This window comes from Urocampus carinirostris, chromosome 14 (genome assembly GCF_059441175.1).
Source record: "Urocampus carinirostris isolate Australia breed hairy pipefish chromosome 14, RoL_Ucar_1.0, whole genome shotgun sequence".
Taxonomy (NCBI): domain Eukaryota; kingdom Metazoa; phylum Chordata; class Actinopteri; order Syngnathiformes; family Syngnathidae; genus Urocampus; species Urocampus carinirostris.
In genome coordinates this window covers 10,152,493-10,173,923 of record NC_142362.1, presented here as the reverse complement: position 1 = coordinate 10,173,923, position 21,431 = coordinate 10,152,493, and the positions used below count along the sequence as shown (strand labels likewise).

At 38.5% G+C, this 21,431-nt stretch overlaps 1 protein-coding gene across 5 annotated transcripts in view; it reads left to right on the top strand.

Moving 5' to 3' along the window:
- epha6 (eph receptor A6) overlaps window positions 1–21,431 on the top strand; it is a 234,191-nt gene that overhangs the window by 117,771 nt on the left and 94,989 nt on the right. For all 5 annotated transcript variants that reach the window (XM_088353348.1, XM_088353347.1, XM_088353346.1 and 2 more), the window contains exons 4-5: window positions 9,609–9,764; window positions 15,712–16,047. In XM_088353348.1, the coding sequence (XP_088209474.1) occupies window positions 9,609–9,764; window positions 15,712–16,047 (492 nt within the window). The remainder of the gene's footprint in view (window positions 1–9,608; window positions 9,765–15,711; window positions 16,048–21,431) is intronic.

The window sequence follows — 21,431 nt, the reverse complement described above, 5'->3', positions numbered from 1 at the left end:
TTAGGCTGTAGAAGAAAAGATTGCTAGTTTTAAGCAAAAAAGAAGAAACAACTGGTTTAGAAAACAAACATACACCAATTGCATTTAAGGGTTAGTTCTTTTCATGCAGCTTACTTAACGATTTTTGGGAAAACATATACGGTAGCCAACACTGTAGAAGATGTCGTAAATTATTGGCATTGAGAAGAAAAAGCCAGCTTTTTCTGCAAAAGAAGACTCTGTTTTCCGGTGCAGAGGTTACATTCAAGGGCAGTGTTCTCGTTTGCCTGCGTCCCAGACGCATCATTTTTGCTGGGGACGCATTGTGTCATATCAACGTGCGTCCCAGGATGCAACTTTTTTGACACAAAATTGTCATTATTACCCGATTACTTTTTTTTTTTTTAACAAAGATTTACCGCACTCCAAACTTTTTGTGAGGCAGATCCGCCAAACGCCATTGTTGTTTTGGTCTCGCGCCGACCTCGGCAAACGAGATGTCGTTGCTTCGTGATGACGTCATTGTTTTGGTGGTTGTCGAGTGAAAGAGAAGTATGCCTCAGAAACAGTTGGTATTAGGTGCAAATCAACAAAAAATTGGTAATTTCTTCAGTGTCGATAATAAATCGAAACATAATACAGAAAGTGGTAACAAGGGCAATAATAACCCAAATGCGTGACGTTTCTCACACAAGCCTTTTGTGTTACGGGAAATGGGGAAGTCATGCACGTTAGGCAGCAGTCTGGCGTGGAATGACAGGAACCCAGAGGCCGACAATATCGATACCAATTGCCCGAGCAGATATCGATCGGATGGGGTTGATACCGGACGGGACGGGACAGACAGGACTGATAGCAAAACAGGATATCGAAATTAAACCTGACAAACTAGACGGGAATTAAACTGGAGATCAATAATAAACAGGACAAAAATAGACGGGAACGATACCGGGCAGGAAACAGGACAGGGTCAAAACCTACGTCTTGCGGGGCAGAGGTTCGTTGACGGACTGACAAAGGGAGCGTGAGAGCACTGAGCTTAAATAGAGTGGAAGCCAATCGGTCAATAAGCCACAGCTGGCGCCACACGGGCGGGGCCAATTAGGCGCCATGGCAACCATGACATTTTGAGGTTTTTGGTTACCGATAGCAGCTATTAACTCATGTTATGTCAAATAAATGCAAATTTCTCAAGCGACAAGTATTTTAAAAAAATGCACATTCCTATCAGTTTGTGTATTTTGGAATCAATACCAATAGGAGGCGCTAAATGGTGCAACGGTCACTTTAAACTTTTAATATATTGGGGCATCAATAGATCACCCCACAGGCCACAATTGGCCCCCTGGGCCACATGTTTGAGCCCCCTGATATAGAAGAAGACAACGCTAGTTTTTAGTAAAGAAGAAGAGAAAGCCAGCTTTCAGCCAAAAGATAAGAAGGTAGCTTATTTTAAAAAAACAATGCTTGAAACTTATTAATGACATCTTTGTAATTAAGTTATAAGTTGCAGAAAGAGGCAACCTTCAACAGAAATGTGACAAGTGAAATTTAGATTTTTATTTTAATTTTAGTCAACTGTTTCCATATATAACTCATCTTTAATCTCAGATTTATGGTTTTAACACAATTCCTGTCAAAAGTGTCCAATTCACCAATGTGAACGCAAAGTCAAGGGCCACACAACTTTGTCAAAATTTAGGGCTGTGAGGATGTTATGGATGACTTCCACATCCTATTAACCTTGGGCTGAGGGCCAACGGTTGACCGGGGCCCAAAGGCCAGTGAGTCAGAAAACTATTTTCACCTGCCTGGCTCAAACGTGCTTGCCCCCACTATGTGTAGTTACCCTCTAAAAACTGTTACCCCTTTCAGTCTGGGAAGCCCCTCAAGTTTGATTTATTTTTTGTCAATTCAAGAAGTGTAGCCAGAGAGATCATATATTCTATGTTGGGCTTTAATATACCGTAAATTCCGGACTAGAACCCACTACTTTTTTCCCTAACTTTCAACCCTGCGGCTTATTCAGTGATGCGGCCAATTTATGTAATTTTTCTAACGGCCGCTAGCAGCGCTCGAGTGTTGCTACCATTAACTGCCCTCTCAAAGCTATATTATTATTAAAGCTTTGAAAACTCTCTCGGTGTACCGTCTTTCTTTGTAAATATGTGTAACCCATGTATAATATGTATTTGCAACTGCATATTTTTGTAATGTATTTATTTGTATTTATTTTAGACACTTATTCTGATATGTTTTGCACGGATGAACGAAAAATGAGGGGCGTAACAAACACGGTGTGCCGAGTTTAAGTGGTGGGTGCGGCTTATAATCAGGTGCGCTCTATAGTCCGGAATTTACGGTGAATAAGGATCGTTATCGCTTTTCAAAACTCAAATTTTAACTAGAGTTAAGGCTTGTTAACACACCACAACTACAACAGCGCCATTGATAAACCAAGTTATTATGTATGTGCCAACACCAACTATTGCCACACAAGGTCGAACTGACATTTTTTTGTGCGACTGATAAACGTTGTATTCTACAATTCTACTATTCAGACAAACTGCACAGAGAAAGACTCTGAGTGAATGAATACTAGGACCTGAATCTGTGTTTTAGTTATTTTTTAATGCTTTATGATATATTCAATTGTATAGCAGTTGGTTTTACAATGGCAATGTTCTCCCCAAGGACACCTTGGCAGCAGAGAGTCATAGACGCTTTTACTGCTGACCCTTTGGTCTCTCGATGACCCCGCTCCGCCGTTGTACCATTGTTATTGCGCTGCAATTATTTTACACGTTCTTATATCAACCATCAGTTTCAGGCTATTTTGTAGGTCTCTTTACTGGTCTCAGTCGGGCAGGGAAAAAAAAAAACAATTTTTATTTAATCTAAAATGGAGACATCCGCATTTGTCATGATTTGACACAAATGTATTCATCCCCGTGATTTTATTTTGATTTTTTGGTTTTGTTTTATATTTGCTGTTGAATGTTAGTGACGGTATATCTGAAAGTATGTACAGGACAAGATAAACGAATCTGTTTTTTGGGGAGGAGGGGGAAATGAATTATTTACTTTGAGATATTTTTCAAATAAATGTAAAATTTTCGCACCGGTGCTTGAAATCCTTGAAAATACTTGAATGTTAATGTTGTGTTTTAAAGAATTGGAAAGTTCTTGAATTTTGGGTGCTGTGTTTGTGAATGGTTGAAACTGTTGCAATGCTTAAAAATGACAGATATTTCTCTGTGGAGGCTTCACTTTGCCAATACAATTGTTCTTCCCTCATGATCAACTGCACCTGGCATTAGTATGTATGGCATTGTCCTGTAAAGCGTCATTTCCCTCTACGGGTCGCACCCAACAACAGGGGCATGTTACATCTAATCAGGGCACTATGTGTATCAGTGCAAGTATTATATATAATCTATTGATATTTACAATAGGCCATGAATAATAATAATAATAATTTCCTTGTATTGTCATTCTGTGTAACAATGTACACAGAACGAAATGTCGATTGCACCTGACCCGTTGTAGCGAGCCGATGCAGCCGCAGCCAACAGAGGGCGCCGCCGACCACTTTTTAAGTCTTAGGAATGACTCGGCCGGGGCGCGAACCACCGACCTCCCAGTCTCAAAGCGGGCGCCTTACCATCTAGGCTACTGAGCTGGTTGAATTAAGGTAGCATTTCTCAGTGGTAAATTCCTTGAAACTGAAAATGTAAGCTACGTATAATCTTCATTTTACCCAAAATCTATATCGGGGAATATTTGTCTCAAATACTGTATATCTACACACAATGAGTTCGGATCCACAAAATATTTGCGATTTATTCAAGACCTAAAACTCATATGTCTTGATGAAATCACACGCAAAATTACAAATTGTATATGTAATTGGAGATATATTTGTGGATCTGCAAAACACAGGATTCACACCAGATTTATTCTTTGAATGGTAATAGAGAAATTGAGTCATTTAGAAATATTTTTTTTTAAATAAATCAAAATCAAAGAACAAAACCCTTTTTCAGGCCCAAGCTTTAATTTATAAAATAAAAGTTCTGTTTTCTGTAAACATTTAATTATTTATGACCAATACCTACTATCTTTGGTACTGTGTAGAGCACAGGTGTCAAACAGGCGGCCCGTGGGCCGGATCAGGCCCGCTAAGGGATTGAATCCGGCCCGCGAGACAACACTCAGAGAAGCGCAAGGGAAAAACAAGTTACAGGTTGAAATATGTCTACTTGATGTTGCCAAAGCCAGGTGCCTCTCGCAAAGACACTGTACTTGTATTTATTTTTCTCTCTCTTTCTCTCTTTCTCTCTCTCTCTTTCTCTCTCTTTTCCACCCCTTTTCTCCTACTCTGTCTGTGTCTCTTTTTCTTTTCCTTTGTTGCTCTTTGTCTCTTTTTCTCTCTGTGTCTTTTAATCTCTTTTGCTCTAACTTCCTTTTTTCCTTTTCTCTCTTCTGTCTTTCTCCTTACCCTTTGCCCTTTCTTTGCTCTTTTCTCTCCTTCTGTCTTTCTATTTCTCTATTTTATCTATTTCTTTCTTCCTCTCCCTTTCTTTTCCCCGTGTCACAACTTTTTATCTTTTGTTTCTCACGCTTTCTCCCTCTCTCTTTTTCTTTCTTCGTCCTGCCCTCTCTCCTTTTCCCTCTATCTTTATCTCTCTTTTTCTTTTTCTTTCTCTTTAATCTACTAGTCTGGCCCCCGACCGAATGTTTGTTCTATCGTGTGGCCCCCGGGTTAAAATGAGTTTGACACCCCTGGTTTAGAAAATCAGAATGCAAAAAAATGAAGCAAATCCTTGAAATAACAAGACTGTGAAAAGTAGACGTTAAAGTGAGAAATTACATTTATTGGAATGTTGAAGCAAAAATTGTAGAAAATCTGATAAAATCGTATGAATTAACAAATATGTGAACAGTTCCAGACCATCAGTACAGATTCAAGGTATTCGATATGGTACCAGAAAAATTGTGGCTTAAGCCAGTATTACCTGCCTTGGATGTACTAGTTAATATTATGCCGTCATTTTTTTCATTCAGGTTTTTTCCGTACCGTATATGATGACTGTTTACTCAATCGTTAATCATCGCTGGCCCAAATCGCAATACATTGTATGCAACGGGATTTCACACTTAACTTCTGTACCACCAGTGGTATAAATGACAAATGAAAAGTCACTAGAGCTTTTCTCATCATCGCACTATTTCTTCGGTGTAAGAAACACTGATTTGCATAGTGCATTTTGTTCTACAGATTAAGTGACCTCTCCACTTTACCTGGACGTCAATAACGTTGCGAAAGACAAACATTAATCCATCAATTATCTATGCCGCTTATCCTCAATAGGGTCACGGAGGGGTTGGAGCCCATCCCAGCTATCTATGGGCAGTGGGCAGGGGACACCTTGAACCAATTGCAAGCCAATAGCAGGGTACACAGACAGCCAACTCACTCACTCATTCACGCTTAGGGTCTATTTGGACCGGCCAATTAAGCTGACATGCAAGTTTTTGATAAGTTGGAGGAAACCTGGAGTGCCCAGAGGTAACACACAAGCACGTGGATAACATGCAAACTCCGCACAGGGAGGCTGCGATGAGCTGGAATTGAACCCTCGAGCTCTGCACCGTGGGGCTATGTGCTAACAATGTAGCAGCAGTGCCGCCAAGGCAGAAACAGAAAAGCAAAATTCTGTAAAGTTATTTTACATACAAATACGTACTGCAACAATATTGATGCGCAGGTGAAGGAGTGGATAGACTATTTAACATGTATTGCATATAAATCGAGTGAACAGACAAAATACATGAATAAACACGCTAGCTGTACTGCTCTTACTGTTACAGACAAATTTGTGGGGGGTGCACTTTATAATTCGGTACGTTTTACAAAATCAGCATATATTTTCAGTTAAGCAACGTGAGCCACTGTGTAACACCGTATGAAAACTGACGTGGAAAGTTGTTGAAAAAGAAACATGGCCTTATTCCATGAAAGGTCGGGGCCCCATTAGAATGAATGAGTCCAAAAGATCTCGTATAGACCGAGGGCCCAACTGGACAAACGGACTGTGACTCAAGGACGATAGAGGTATACAAGGTTAATTATGTCATCAGCCTTGGCGTGCTAACAGCCTCAAAACAATTCATTGTGATAAAACCCCGTGTTTCTGTGTGCATTTTGTCTGGCTAACGGAATAAAAGACAATTTATCAACCCATTCAGTGCCATAATGTATAAATGTTTTCAGAAGCATTGTCCCAAAGGGCCAAAACATTTAAAACAACGTTTTTCTTATTTTATTTTTATATACAAACGATCATAAAGGGTTTCACAGTTCTCATCAGTAAGTACCAGACCTATGGAAATTATTTCAGTATGATAATGCACTATTAGAATTCAGGAGCAGATTTAACAAGATCTTTGTCCACACATTGAGGGAGCCTCCATTTCCTTTTTCCGGGGAATGAGTGTGTGTTTAGGCGCCTCCCAGGTAGGTGTACTGAAGCAGTGCAGTAAGACTCACAAGGCATAGAAAAATGGGCAACAGTGCTTCGAGAGCTTTTTCTTTAAAAAAAAGGTGACAAAGTTTCATTGTCATAGTCTGGTCAAAGAGGAATGACGTTTCGTGCACGCCTAGAATCATGTAATTACTTCACTAGGAAAATTGGGCCCTAAAAAGTTCTTGAAAAGTTCCTACATCATTCATGCATGGGTTCAAAGTTCTTGCAATAAAATATTATTTTGCAAGTAAAGTGCTCTTGTGTTTATTGAAATCATTGTTTAGATCCGGGGTCTCTGTGGAGTGGCTCCACGGCACTTTTCACAAAATGTTTTCAAAAAGTAAAAAAAATAGAGGAGGGAAATATGTTTTTATTTTTAAGAGGACATACAACTTTTGCTGTTCAATGCTTTAAAAATATTTAAATAAATATTACATTTCAAGTCCATGTGTTACTAGAGTGCGTAATTTCTTTATTTGATTTATACTATTTTTGTTTTATTATTAAAGCACTCATTTATGTTCATTATTTCAATCTACTTTTAAATTAAATGTTTTTTTGCTGATTGGATGGACATTGATAATTTTATCTAATTGGTTGTTTTAATAAAATAAATACAATGTTGCTTGAGTTACCCAGTACTTTAGTAATTTATTCACCAAATACTTATTTACTTTTACTCAAGTTAGTATTTGGATGAATACTTTTACTTCTACCCGAGTAATTTTATTCTGATGTAACGGTACATTAACTTGAGTAGATTTTTGGGTGACTCTCCCCACTTCTGAGTGTAATACACATAGCGCGTGTTGCAATAATTCAAAGCTTATATAAAGCTTTTAATTTTTTGAGACTTCAGAAGAAATTGTTTGGTTTAATATGGCTCTTTCAACATTTTGGGTTGCCGACTCCAATTTAGATATTGGAGGTATCAAAAATGCAAAATAAAGAAAGCACCGTAAAAGTTGTGTTTGTAAGGCATCCTTTCACAAAAAGCTGTTTTTTGGAAACGAGTATTTTCAAGAAACTTAGCAATATTCAACTGTTTTTTACCTTTTCTTGCACTGAAAAATGAAGGTTGAAGCTTTCTTTTGATATGACCCATTCATAGAATAAAATATTCCAAAAGCCTTTAAAAATAAGTCAAAACGTCAAATATTGGCCGTTGCCGGCTCTTACCATTTGAGAGAAACGTCTGGCGTTGAGTTAGTAGTTGTTTGATGAATCATAAAAAGATGAATTACACGAGACGAAAGTGAAGCAAATGAGCTATTTATGGCAAATAAGAGTAACCATTCTTTCATTGGCAGACATCTTTGAAACAGAGGTTACACCTATTGATGGCATCAGTTTAACTTAAATTGATTTTTAGTAAGTATTACTTACATATTTCTGTTGGAGACTCACAGTCTGGAAACATTAGACAAGCAGGCACTGTAGCACTTACCATTCGTGTATAATTCCATTCAGGCAGGTGAGAGCTTCCTTGTATACATCCATTTTTTTAGCTACGCTAAGATATGTAGTTGTGCCGCAGACAGCTGCTAGCTTAAAAGCTAACTTAAAGCCTCTTTTATCGAAATTCGAGGGAAATTAACTCCAAATAAATGTCCCTGTTTCTCTTCTGTTGTTATTGAAAGTATAATTTTATTTATATTTCATGCTCTACCCAATCATTTAAGTTTATTATTCCGTCAGCTAGCTAGAGTAGTTGTTTTTGCTCCTCCTGTTTTCCTTTACATCATTTTCGGACCACTTTGTTATATTCCTCTTTTTTTTCTTAAGTTGTTCCTGTTATGTAACAAAATTGTTTCTATTTACTCTGGCTTCTTTCATCTGTTTTTAACTCATTGACTTGAGTGTGAAATTCTATCAGTGTTAGGTGACTCGCCTGCCAGAGTTTAGCACCCTTCCCTCTTTAGCTCCATTGTTTTTTTGAAGTTAATGACTTGCAGTATATTTTGTTTGGAACTATTTCACTAACATGTCTGACTCCTTTGATGGATTTACTGTATTTTGCATATTTTGGGTGTTTCCTGAGTAGTTTTTTGTGTTTAAATTGTCCTTTGACATTAGCGCTGAAGTACAGGTTATGAACTAAAATGTAGACAATTATGGTTAAGTTTATTTTATATTTTAAAACGTTTTTAGGTGTTTGGGGAACTTGATAACCACCACTAGGACTTTTTGCCCCTTATTTTTCAGTCATTTTTCTTTATATTCTTTGAAATTATCACATACTTCAACAACATCTCATCTCATCTCATCTCATTAGCCGTACCGCTTATCCTCATTAGGGTCGCGGGGGGGCTGGAGCCCATCCCAGCCATCTCCAGGCAGTGGGCAGGGGACACCCTGAACTGGTTGCCAGCCAATCGCAGGGCACACGGGGACAGACAACTCACTCGCTCGCTCATTCACACCTAAGGACAATTTAGACCGGCCAATCCACCTGAAATGCATGTTTTTGGAATGTGGGAGGAAACCGGAGTGCCCGGAGGAAACCCACGCAAGCACGGGGAGAACATACAAACTCCGCACAGGAATTCTGGAGCTGGATTTGAACCCACGACAGGTTCCCATGACATGAACTGTGCCGCACAAGCGCTAACCACTGCATCAGAATTTTAAATTCACCTAAAGTCAATTATTTTGGAAGCCTTGCTGCTTAGATCATATATATCATACTTGAGTGTTCAAATGAGACCCATTAAAGCAGTGCGTAATAACTTATTCAATCCGTAATTCACATTTTCATAACTCTTCTGATGGAAAAAAAAATCACTTATAACTAGATTAACGGCGCTTTTCTCATGACAAGAGGGTCTGTATCATTTTATTGGCACTAAGAAAGTTTGAGTTTGGCTAATGACAGATTTCTTATTCAGAAGTGGAGTCTATGGGTAATCTGATCCCTGCACAGCGCTGCCAGTACATTTCCATACATTGCTGCAGAAATAAACCCACAAAATTGGGGCGGGATTAGTTTTATTAAGTAATTATTAACTAATAGTTTTCAGTTTAAGTCAATGAGACTATTGTATATTTTTTATCATAAATTTTGGCTCACTGCCTTGTTTTTCTTTTATTTCCCCACAGCATGCCAGCCGGGCTTCTACAAGGCTTTTGCCGGAAACATCAAGTGTTCCAAATGCCCATTAAACAGCTTCAGCTACAGAGTAGGTGCCGCAGTCTGCCGATGTGGAGTTGGCTATTTCCGAGCTATAAAAGATCCTCCGACCATGGCATGCACACGTGAGTATTTGCTCTACTATTGTAATTTTGTTCTCTTTAACATCCTGGAGCTCAAAAATAAATTTAAGATCATTCATTCATTCATTCATTATCTGTACCGCTTATCCTCACTAGGGTCACGGGCAATGTTCCCTGTAATTTTCCACGGGTCTGTGCGTTCACACAAAGTTGGTGAGCAACGCTTGAGACAACAGTGAGCAACCATAATCCCAAGTGTGGCAAGATAATTAATGATCAAACATATCCAAAACTTGACATCACGTTACATTTTGCTGAGTTTCCGGCAATGCTAAATTATTTTTCTCTTTTGAATGAATTGACTCATGTACTATTGCAAAGGTTGTATGGCCTACATACGTTGTTTGTTCTTACAATTCTTTCACAAGATATCCATTTATTTTTATTTCCAGATATATTTTGTCGCATAATATTAACATTTTGGGGGGTTTATTTAGTCGGTTGTAAGATACAGAACTGTACTTAATCACATTTTTTTAGTGGAAGTACAATGTTGGCAAAAAGATTCACTTGATATAATTGGAAATTATTTGAATGCAACACAAACTTTTTCTTCTTTTTTCCATGTTTTTCTTCTACTTTCTACTTCTACTCATTGTGTTTATTTTTTTCGAGCTGTTACTTTTTTCTTTTTGCTCTCTATTTACTTTTTTCTACATTTCTTTCTTTTCTTTTTTTCTGACTTTTTTCTAAATGTTTCCTTCTTTTTTTCTCTTCCCTTTGTTTCTTTTTTTCTCAGCTTTTCATTACTTTTTTCATTTTGGTATTTTTTTCTTTTTTGTTCTATTTCCCCCTTCCTTTAAGTCATTGATTGCATAATTTTACATAATATTTGGTCATGTTGGGATGAAAGAAGCAAAAACGACCTGAAGAGCCGTTTAGGACCCGAAAGAGCCGGTTCCTTTTAGTGAACCGAGCCGAAGAAGCCGGTTCTCGACAAACTCTACTAACTTTACTCAACTTCGTTCTACTTCGACTCGACTTCCAAATACCGCATTTAGGACACGACGTCAGGGGAACCCGTGTATTTTTACCTTCATGCACTGTAACTTTGACTTAAGTCGCTTCTTAATTAGTAATATTGAGACCTCATTTTTGTGCGCTGGCTAGATTTTCTTGTGCGCTGAGAATGTGCGAGCAGTGCGCAATTGCGCACGCGCGCAGCTTAGAGGGAACACTGGTCACGGGACTTAAGAACATATTTTTGGGATTCAATTCAACACAAGGATCACCAGCTAAACTACTCACCACTAATCAATAATCGGCTGAATTGGGATTATTTAACTACCCTGCCAGAATTTAGCACATCTGTCATGTGATTTTGTCATCACCCAGCCAATAAATAGCTATTTGAACAGTATTTACTGTTCATCCATTACACATAGTTGCGTTTATTCTGCCACTTAATTAGGAGCTTTATTAGCCGACTTCTCTAACTGTGATTGACGTCAACATCAATACGTGTTAATCTGCCGAACCTTGTGTTATTTAATATGTTTCTATTCAGCGTCAAAGTGCACGATTGGTCATCAAATTAATAGCACAAAGACCGGCTGCCTCGTCCTAACCGTTGATTCACTGAGGGAAATAACAGAGTAGTATTTGCATTAAATTAAACATTAATTAGTCTTATTCCCCGTTAATTAAAAGTCAATTTTGATGTCATTTCGATAGGCAGGAGGTACCATTACCGACATTTATAGATGTGGAGTCTGCTTTGCATTGGGAAAAAAACGTTCATTACCATCATGTTTTAGTCCAAAGGCTTATCTACAGGTATAAGGAAAGAAAATGTGCTGTTTCTGTATCACCGTTCGACTTGAGTATCATCAGGGCATCATGAATTTATTTTTATGAATTAGTTCGGGGTATTTTTCCAGACATTGCAGAAATTCGGTACCTTTTTGAGAGTTCCAGTACACTCAAACCAGTCAAAGAGCTGCTTTCTGTTTTCTGGGCACTGATGTAAGCAATGCGAATGTCTGTTTAAATGACTAGTGAATAACGAACAAACCCTTCTAGAACCTCATAAAGAGGGCAAGCGCAAGCTATGTCAATACAAAAAGATGTCTTGTCCACAATTCCACAGCAGTGGGGGTCCAGATGGAGAATGCTCTCGAGCCTGCAGACTTCTTCTTGGCTCTTGGAGTCACTAGTAGTCATTTTCCAAGCATAGGCTCTGTGCAGGACCGTAGTTGGAAATCAAATGGATATTATATATTTTATATATTTCCATGTTCGTAAGAACCTTAAAGTCACATCTTAAACAGACTGATAGTCAGCGCAACTTTCTTGTCTTAGTCAAAAGTCTCGCTGCCGCATTTTGAACCAGCTGCAAACTTTTGATGCTAGACATCGTGAGACCAGTAAGCACTACATTACATTAATTCAACCCAAAAAGTAATAACCGCATGAATTATAATTTCAGCATCTGATTGAAACGGCATCGGGCGAATCCCACCATGCTGGCTGCTGTCTCATTCAGGCCTGGGTGCTGTTTAGCAAGGATATCTCGTTGCTTGTTAGGCTGGGACTAGGTCAGAACCTTTTTGATTGCGTGATTTTTTTTTTCTCGCCTTTCGTCAGCTGAATTGCTAGGTATGATGTGACCTGGGTCGCGGCTCCGGTCCGGCAGACCCCCGGGGGGGATGTTGTCACAGCAACCTTTGATGTGCACATGCAAAAAAACGCCCCGCCAACCCACATTCACCCAGTATCTGCCAGATTATCCAACTACGTAATTGAATTAAAACACAGTATTTAAGTCAGTTGTGTTGACATCGTTTGATCATTTTATGACATTGCAAAACGGAATCCTGACCCAATGTTGTACTACAACAATAAACCATTTTTTCTTGCTCTGTCGGTCAAATTATGAATAAGCCATAGGGTAATTTATTTCTAAATCTGACTTTGCCTCAACAGACACGTACCACATCACATGTCACCGCACTGGACGGATAAAAGAAAAATGATATGAATGAAATGAATTGGAAACGTGATTTAAAAGTTAAATACGAGCGAGGATATCACAAGAGAAAGCGATACAGGTGGAGGAAACATGGTTAGAGCAGACACCGAAAGAAGAAAGGAAGGAGGATACTGATCCCAATCTCCCTCTGGAGGAGAATAGAGGCTGATTGATGGCAATGGGGTTGATCCACAGGAGGGCAAGGTGGGTGGATTCCGCCTGGCGCAGAATAGTGGAGGTGTGATGATGGCCGATAAAGGTAGGGGCAGATAAAGGCACCGGAGACAATGGATAGAAGCGGAGGAGGAGCTCCGCTGTCTGCAGAGATCCCAAGTCAAGCTCGAGAGTAGTGATGGGAATTCCAGCTCTTTTTGGTGAGCAGGTTCTTTTGGCTCGACTTACTAAGAATAGCTAGTTATTTTAGCTCCCACGTAGCTCCACAGTTTTTGTTGCTTTAATCCATACAATACCAACTATTATGTGTGCACAAAATTACTTAAAAAAAGAGTATAAATATAATGCATAATAGGGAATAAAGGATCGGGCAAGAAAAAATAAGTAAAAAGCTATCGAGGAAAAGAAACAAAAGAAGAAAGTGCTAAAAGAAAAATGGGGGAAAAGAAAAAAAACACAAAAAAGGAAAAGGACGAAGAAAAGCAAAAAAGTAAAAAAATAGTAAAAACTCACAAAACTAAAAAAATATGAAAAAGACAAAAGGCAAGAAAAATAGTAGTAAAGCTAATAAAAAACTAAAGAGGAAGAAATAAAAAGAAAAGCAGGAAAAGGAAATAAAAAGCTAGGGAAAAGTAACAAAAGAAAAAGTAAATCAAAGAAAAAGGGAGTAAACTGAGAAAAAAGAAAAGAAAAAGGTAGTAAAAGGAAGACAGAAAAGAAGTAAAAAGCTAGTAAGAAAAGAAGCTAAAGAAGAAAATAAACAAAGGGAGAAACTCCGGAAGAAAAATAAAAGCTAGGGATGAAGAAACACAAGAATAGATGGAATGAAAATGGAGAGAGAATAAAGAAAAAAGATAGAAGAAAACCAATAAAATGGAAAAAAAAACAAAAGCAAAGGAAAAAGAAGTATAGACCCAAGGAACAACTAAAGAAAAGAAGACATGAATAAAAGAAAAAAGGGAAAAAACATAGACGCATCAACAAAGAAGAAAAAATGTAGGAAAAAAAGAAGAATAAAACAAAACAAATTAATATACATCTTTGGTAACGCCGACTAAAGAAAGTGTTATAATGGCATGCCTTTTCACGTGTCAGCTATATACATCCAGCGGTAAGAGTTCAGCATTCAGCTCACCTCCATGACCCAGTTTCGAATCCCTTTGCAACCAAAACACGCACATAGACTTTAAGTTATTTTTGAGGTTAACAAAAAAAATATGCATCAAAAAACCCGTTGGTATTGTTCTTGTATCCATAATAAATACATATTGACCAATCACGAGAAAAATAAAACCCTCCTCACAGAGAGCTTGCTTTCGTCGTTCATTTTAAAGAGTCGGCTCATAGAGCCATTTCGTTCACAAGGGCACATCACTACAGGAGAGGGATGCCGAGGGAAAAGGGAAGATCTCATTGTCTTGGCAGACAGCGAGCTTGGCAGGAAAGGAATGTTGAAATCTCTCAGGCCTTTTAACTCCGCCCTGTTGACAGCTGACTGGCTGCTACAAGGCAATGCTGACGCATCCGGGGAGCACAAAAAACCTTTCAAATAAGAACAAGGCCAAACTGTTTATTTTAACCCTATGACATTGTGTTTTGAAAAAAGGTCTTCTTAATTGGGTCGAGTTTTTAGATTTCTGTTGCACTGTGGCCCGAGGGTCAATACCAAGTCTTGTACTTTTCTTACCGTTTGTGTTCCACCGACAGCGAGACATTCAATGTGTTTTTCTCTTCAGAATAGCCAAGTAGCTTTGTTACACAAAGGGAATGCTTTAGTGGAATTTCAACAAATACAGAATGGGCCAGTGATTTTGAAAATAGAGTGAAACGACCATTATTATGTTATAAAAGTGTTGTTATCATGTTATTATTTGCGGTTATTCTTAGGTGCATTGTTAAAATGACCTCAGTCAACAACAACATATCTTTTGAAAGAAGGCACTGAGGGATTACATGTACAGTTATACCTCGGTTATCGCGGAAAATGGGGACCAGGGCCCCATGCAAACTAACAACCTTCATAAAAGCCCCCATGTCAAGAACTGGAACAGTAGGAGAATCCAAATGTGTGACGTTTCTCACACAAGCTTATATTTTCCCGTAAACGGGGCAGTCATGCACGTTTACCCAAAAGCCAGTGATTTGGCGATCGTTGGGTGAAATGAAATGAAATGAAATGATCTGCATTTATATAGCGCTTTTCAAGTCAATGACTTCCCAAAGCGCTTTACATTGTGCTTCACATTTCCCAATAGCGGCCGTGATCTGTGCAGCCATGTAAGGCGCTAACCTGCTTATTGGGGGTATTGGGGTTTCAGTGTCTTACCCAAGGACACTTCGGCATGTAACACGGACAAGCCGGGATTCGAACTGGGATCCCTCAATCCTAAAACGATCGCTCTACCTCCTGAGCTACTGCCGCCCAAAGACCTAATGCAGCAGTCTGCCCCGGAATGACAGGAAACCAGAGGCCGACGAGATCGATACCAATTGCACGTGCGGATATGGTACGGATGGGGTCAATACCGGACAGGACGGGACAGACAGGATTGATAACAAAACACTGGAGATCGAAATTAAACAGGACAAACTAGACTAGAACAAAACTGCAGATCGATAATAAAAAGGACAAAAATAGACTGGAACGCTACCGGACAGGAAACACAGGCAGGAAACTGGACAACCCAATGCAGCCACCGACTCCAAATAGTTGTCGAACCCTGTCTTAGACGATGCAGGTTAAAACAAATCAAGCAATGCTAATCTGTTCTCTTCTTTGACCAGGTCCTCCATCTCCCCCACGTAACGTGCTTTTCAACCTGAACGAGACATGTCTGATGCTGGAATGGTCACCCCCTAGCGACACAGGAGGTCGCAGGGACCTCACCTACAACGTCCTGTGCAAACGTTGCGGGCCTGAGCCCGGCCACTGCGATCTTTGTGAGGAGGATCTTCGTTTTCTGCCCCAACCGTTGGGCCTCACCACCGCCTCTGTGACCATAACCGACTTCTCGGCGCACGCTAATTACACCTTTGAGATCGAATCACTCAACGGCGTTTCTGACATCAGCTCCTTTCCACGGCAGGTCGCCATCATTAACGTCAGCACCGATCAAGGGGGTGAGTGTGAATCTTTTAAAAGCTCTTTCTGGAAATGATAGATTTTTTAATTTAATAGGGAAAAATAGCATCAATAACAATGTGAACTATGACATGCATTTGCGTCTTTACTAGTCGACAAGGTAAGTAGAGTGTCACGACCAGAAGAGAATTAGTACCCAGATGCGTAACGTTAACCACAAGTTTATTGAGAGAAAGAGGAAAGGCAGCGCCCGCGACCCAGGGCTCGCTGGAAGCAAGCCGCTCACAGAATGGGATCGTGTTCCAAATGCAGAAGTGGATCTTCCGGAGCGGGAGATGGTGTCGAAGACGGAAAAAACAGGTCGATAGCCGGTACCGGAGAGCAAAACGTGGTCTATCAAAAATGGGTTGTAGGCCGGGACGGAGAGCAAAACAGGGTCAGGTCAAAAAACAGGTCGTAGCCGGAGACAAACAGGGAAATCAGGAACGGACGGGTGGAAAACATGTGCAAAAAGCAGGACCGACGGGAGTCCAAGTGCTGCCCTTGTAAAAACAGAGCTTTGCTGACGGACTGAGAACAGGCAAGTGAAAGGACAGGGAACCAATCATCATGACATAGAGTACATAGAGCTTGGTATCAATATTAATATCCTGAATCGATTTGAATTTGATTCACCATTATATCACTTCAATGACTATTATTCATTTACTTTATTATAATATCTTCATTTGAGGTAAACATTTTTTAATACTCCCATACAAGCTTTCTTAAGGTATCATAACCTGTGGAGTTAGCTGATACCAATATGGCTGCCCACTTGTGCCTGTTAATCATTTAGGAACTTGAATTTATATAAATGCGTTAATTATATTCAAACATTGTTTTAGTATTATGGATGGCCGATGTTTTCCTGCGCCAGTATTAGCTTTTTTAAGGTATCGGCACTTGCGACATTGGCCGATACCGATATCAGCTGCCCTCTACAGGGCATTTATCATTTAGGAACAGAAATTCAAATGTATTTGTTGGTTAATGTCCAGTTTAATTATACACGTTTTAATATTGGGGATGGGCGACTGTATTTGTTTCTGTAACAGCTACTTTCAAGGAATCAGTATTCGCGAAGTTGGCTGATACCAATATCCCCTGCCCTTTGGTGTCCATTTATCATTTCAATAATTATCAGATAAATAAATTCCTGTTAATTAGGTGCAGTATTTAGGAAACATTTTATTTCATGATCTATCAATAGTTTTCTTTAAATCTGAACCTCTAATTAGAAAAGGGAAGGACATTGTACGTATTAGAGTAATTGGTACCTAGTATCAGTGTTGAGCACTGTTCAATGGTTGAGTAACGCCTTTGGACTAAAACATGTTGGTAATGAACATCCCCAAATTTAAAAAATGTAAACTAAAAAAATGATTTTTTTTTTTTCATTCTTAACAAAGACAAGGCATTGCATTCTACGTAAAATTATGTGAGGAACTAAATCATTTCATTATTTATTCCATTTTTTTTAAACCCAACTAAGTCAAAGTTAAATTAAAAACTAATTTGTGCTGAGGGAGTAAACATGTAAAGACTTACTCTGAAATAACAATAAATATACATTGAAACCAGACTGATTTGTCGTAAGAAGGAAATATTTTGGAATCTCCATTAAAAGTAAATCAGAACAAGTACAAACGAATGGAACTTTAAAACTTGGTTTTCTTGTAAATGCGGAAAAAAATCGGTACTAATGACTTATTCTTCTATTAATTGATATCGGATGAAGCAAAGGAAGGTATTCTCAAAAAATAACTTGTATTAAATGCAGCCACAATACACTCGTCTTTTTTGCTTTTTTTTGGGATCCAAACAAAAAACTATTTTCCACTAATAAAGTTACATGACAAAATTCATGAGAAAATCATAAAGCTCTCATTTCTCTAAATGTTATCTATTCATTCCAGCTCTCTTAAGCAATGTTCCCTCTAATTTTCCACGGGTCTGACTGTTCACACAAAGTTGGTGAGCAGTGCTTGAAACAACAGTGAGCAACCATAATCCCAAGTGTGGCAAGATAATAATTATCAAACATGTCCAAAACTTGACATCACGTTACATTTTGCTGAATTTCCGGCAATGCAAAATTATTTTTCTCTTTTGAATGAATTGACTCATGTACTATTGCAAAGGTTGTACGGCCTACAAACGTGGTTTGTTCTTACAATTATTTCACAAGATATCCATTTCTTTTTATTTCCTGATATATTTTGTTGCATAATATTAACATTTTTGGGGGCTTATTTAGTCATTTGTAAGATACAGAACTGTACTTAATCACATTTTTTAGTGGAAGTACAATGTTGGCAACAAGATTCACTTGATATAATTGGAAATTATTTGAATGCAACAAAAACTTTTTCTTCTGTTTTTTTTATACTTTTTTTTTAATTCCTTTAAAAAATATCTTATTTTGTTTATTTTTTCCGAGCTGTTACTTTTTTCTTTTTGTTCTCTATTTACTTTTTTCCTACCTTTCTTTCTTTTCTTTTTTTTCTGTCTTTTTTCAAAAATTTTCCTTCTTTTTTCTCTTCCTTTTGTTTCTTTTTTTCTCAGCTTTTTTACTACTTTTTCATTTTGGTATTTTTTTCTTTTTTGTTCTATTCCCCCCTTCTTTTAAGTCATTTTGTGCATAATTTTACATAATATTTGGTCATGATGGGATTAAAGAAGCAAAAACAACCCAAAGAGCCGTTTTGGACCCGAAAGAGCCGTTTCCTTTTAGTGAGCCGAGCCGAAGAAGCAGGTGCCCCGACATACTCTACTAACTTTACTCAACTTCCTTCTCCTTTGACTCGACTTCAAAATACCACATTTAGGACACAACGTCAGGGAAACCCGTGGATTTTTTACCTTCATGCACTGTAACTTTGGCTTGAGTTGCCTCTTAATTAGTAATTTTGAGCCCTAATTTTTGTGCTCTGCCTAGATTTTCTTGTGCGCGGAGAATGTGCGAGCAGTGCGCAGTTGCGCACGCGGGCAGCTTAGAGGGAACACTGCTCTTAAGTGAATACCGTATTAAAGCCTTCACTTTCTTGTAAGCTCCTCTAATCATACTGCCAGCAACTCCAAAAGTCTGTTGCTCTAAGACAAGCGAGCAGATGTTCAATTACCAAGTTTCAAGTGCAAGATCTCAGCATAACGAGCTCTTAGTGAGATGCTAATTTAATTAATGTTGACTAAATACATGAATTAATCGTTTGCAGTCGTAGTTTTTATGTTATTGTTTGTTCTAATATCGCGGGCATATGTCACGTCTTTTAACTAATACAAACGCTGTACTGGCTGTGGTATCAGGAATGAAAGCACTATTTGATTGGCTGGTTTATCATTTTTGTCTGAGTCCAGTCTATTTGTTAGTTTTCAGGAGAGCTCAGACATAAATCTTGCTCTGGGGTTTGATGGCCCAGACCCTGATCCAGGGAAACACCTCATTAGCTTTTAATGGGGATATGGCCCACTCCAAGGCCCTTTGATTGGTCGGCTCGTTTCTCTGCAGGTGAATGTCCAACTTTCACCTGGTGAGATTTCCCGGGTTAATCTATCTGGCTGGTGGTTTATTTTCAGGCTGTTGCAACCTGGTCATCCTTTGGATTTGATTTTTATTTGATATTAAACTTTAATTATTTTATATTAAAATGCATTTTTTGGTTTGTTGAGTGCAACATCCATTGAAGCCTGCTAATCCTGGAAGGTTTCTTCATTTTCTTCAAAGGGAGACTGTGTACGAGAGTGGCACACACAATTTCTTTTATTCTTTTTTTTTTTTTTAATTAATTGCAGAGTTTTTCATTTTTTATTTATTGTTCAACGGGCCATCTGTAGCCTGAAGGCCTATTTTGCTCACCCCAGGTCTTGCTATTATTTCATATAGCATGCAAGAATTTCTTCGGGTCTTGATCTGATCAAGTTTAGTTCTTCAAAGGAACATTGTTTGTTATTTAGCGTGGTGGTAAAAAAAAGTAATTCATTAGAAAGAATATTGATTTGAAAATTAACCAAAAATACATGAACTGCGACTGTAATTTTTTAAATAATCAGAGTTTGAGAAATGTGCATTTTTTTTTTACATAATGAGGATAACTGAGAGAGATCTGAAATGATTGTGCCCCATCTTGCTTGTACGGGAACCCACACAAACCAAAAACATTGTAAAAGGCTGGGCAAAATAGGAGGAGAAAACTGGTTTGGTCCTCCTTATGCTTTGTATAAGTCGTTTTTGGTTGCTCTACAAAATACAGCGACATGTGGTGGCTAAATATTACATAATGTCCCTTTAAATGAGCATAAAATACCCTATTTTCCAGACTGTAAGGCACATATAACCCCCTGAATTTGCCAGAAATCCGAAAGTGCGCCTTATAGATAGAAATGTGGTAAATAAAATCAGAAATGCCTAATTATCACTGAATGCTTTAACTTGCAGTAACCAGTTTTAGTTGTGAAACCAGTATTTAATATTAGTATGATCTTTGAAATGTTTATAATTCATTTCTGATGTTTTTCTAAAGCAAACCTCTCTCCTATATAGTTTTAATCACATGCGCCTTATAGTCCGCTGCGCCTTATACATGGAAAAATATATATCTTTGCCTTATAGTCCAAAAAATTTGGTACATTTGTGTCTTGATCTGCTCAAAGTTTGCTCCTTTGTAGAACATGTATTTTCCGTTATATTTGCAATAATTAGAACCATCATCACATCTCACACATTTGAAATGATATGATGCCAATTTGGCAGAAACACTTTGTTTCTACTTCAGTTTTACAATGCATAATTATTGCAATTCTTGCTTGTCGCTTCACGCTCACAAGAGTTTCATTGTAGTTGATTCAAACTGGCAACGCAATTTGTTAGGCTGGACAATTTTCTCAGCCGCTGCTGTAAATAATGGCAGGAAATTAATGGGGCTTTTCTGGCTACCTGCATTCTCTAAATAAGAGTTTTTATTTTAAAAAAGAGCTGTATTTCCTAGGGGACAGGGTATGGAGCAGAGAATGTACAGGCTTTTAATTTGTAATTTGCAAACACAGGTTTTTTTGGTGTGTGTTCTCCCGCCTCCTGTTCTTCTCCGGGTTTCCTGTCGTCTTTGTTCTCCGGCTCCATCCCACCCTCTGCTCCTCTGTTGTTAAGGGAGTTTGGGCAAAAACACATTTTCTCATACAGCCACAACACATTAAATGCATTATTCCACTTGTGTCCGGGGACGGCTCGGCAGTCTTTGCAGGTAAACACAATGTCACGCCTCGCCTTTTTATTTCATTAAGATTCCCGAGTTCAATGCATAGACACACAGCAAGTCCCCTGGCGATAAGACAGTGCTAATATACACTGGGTTAATATACTCAGCTACAGCTTTTTAAAGTGCTT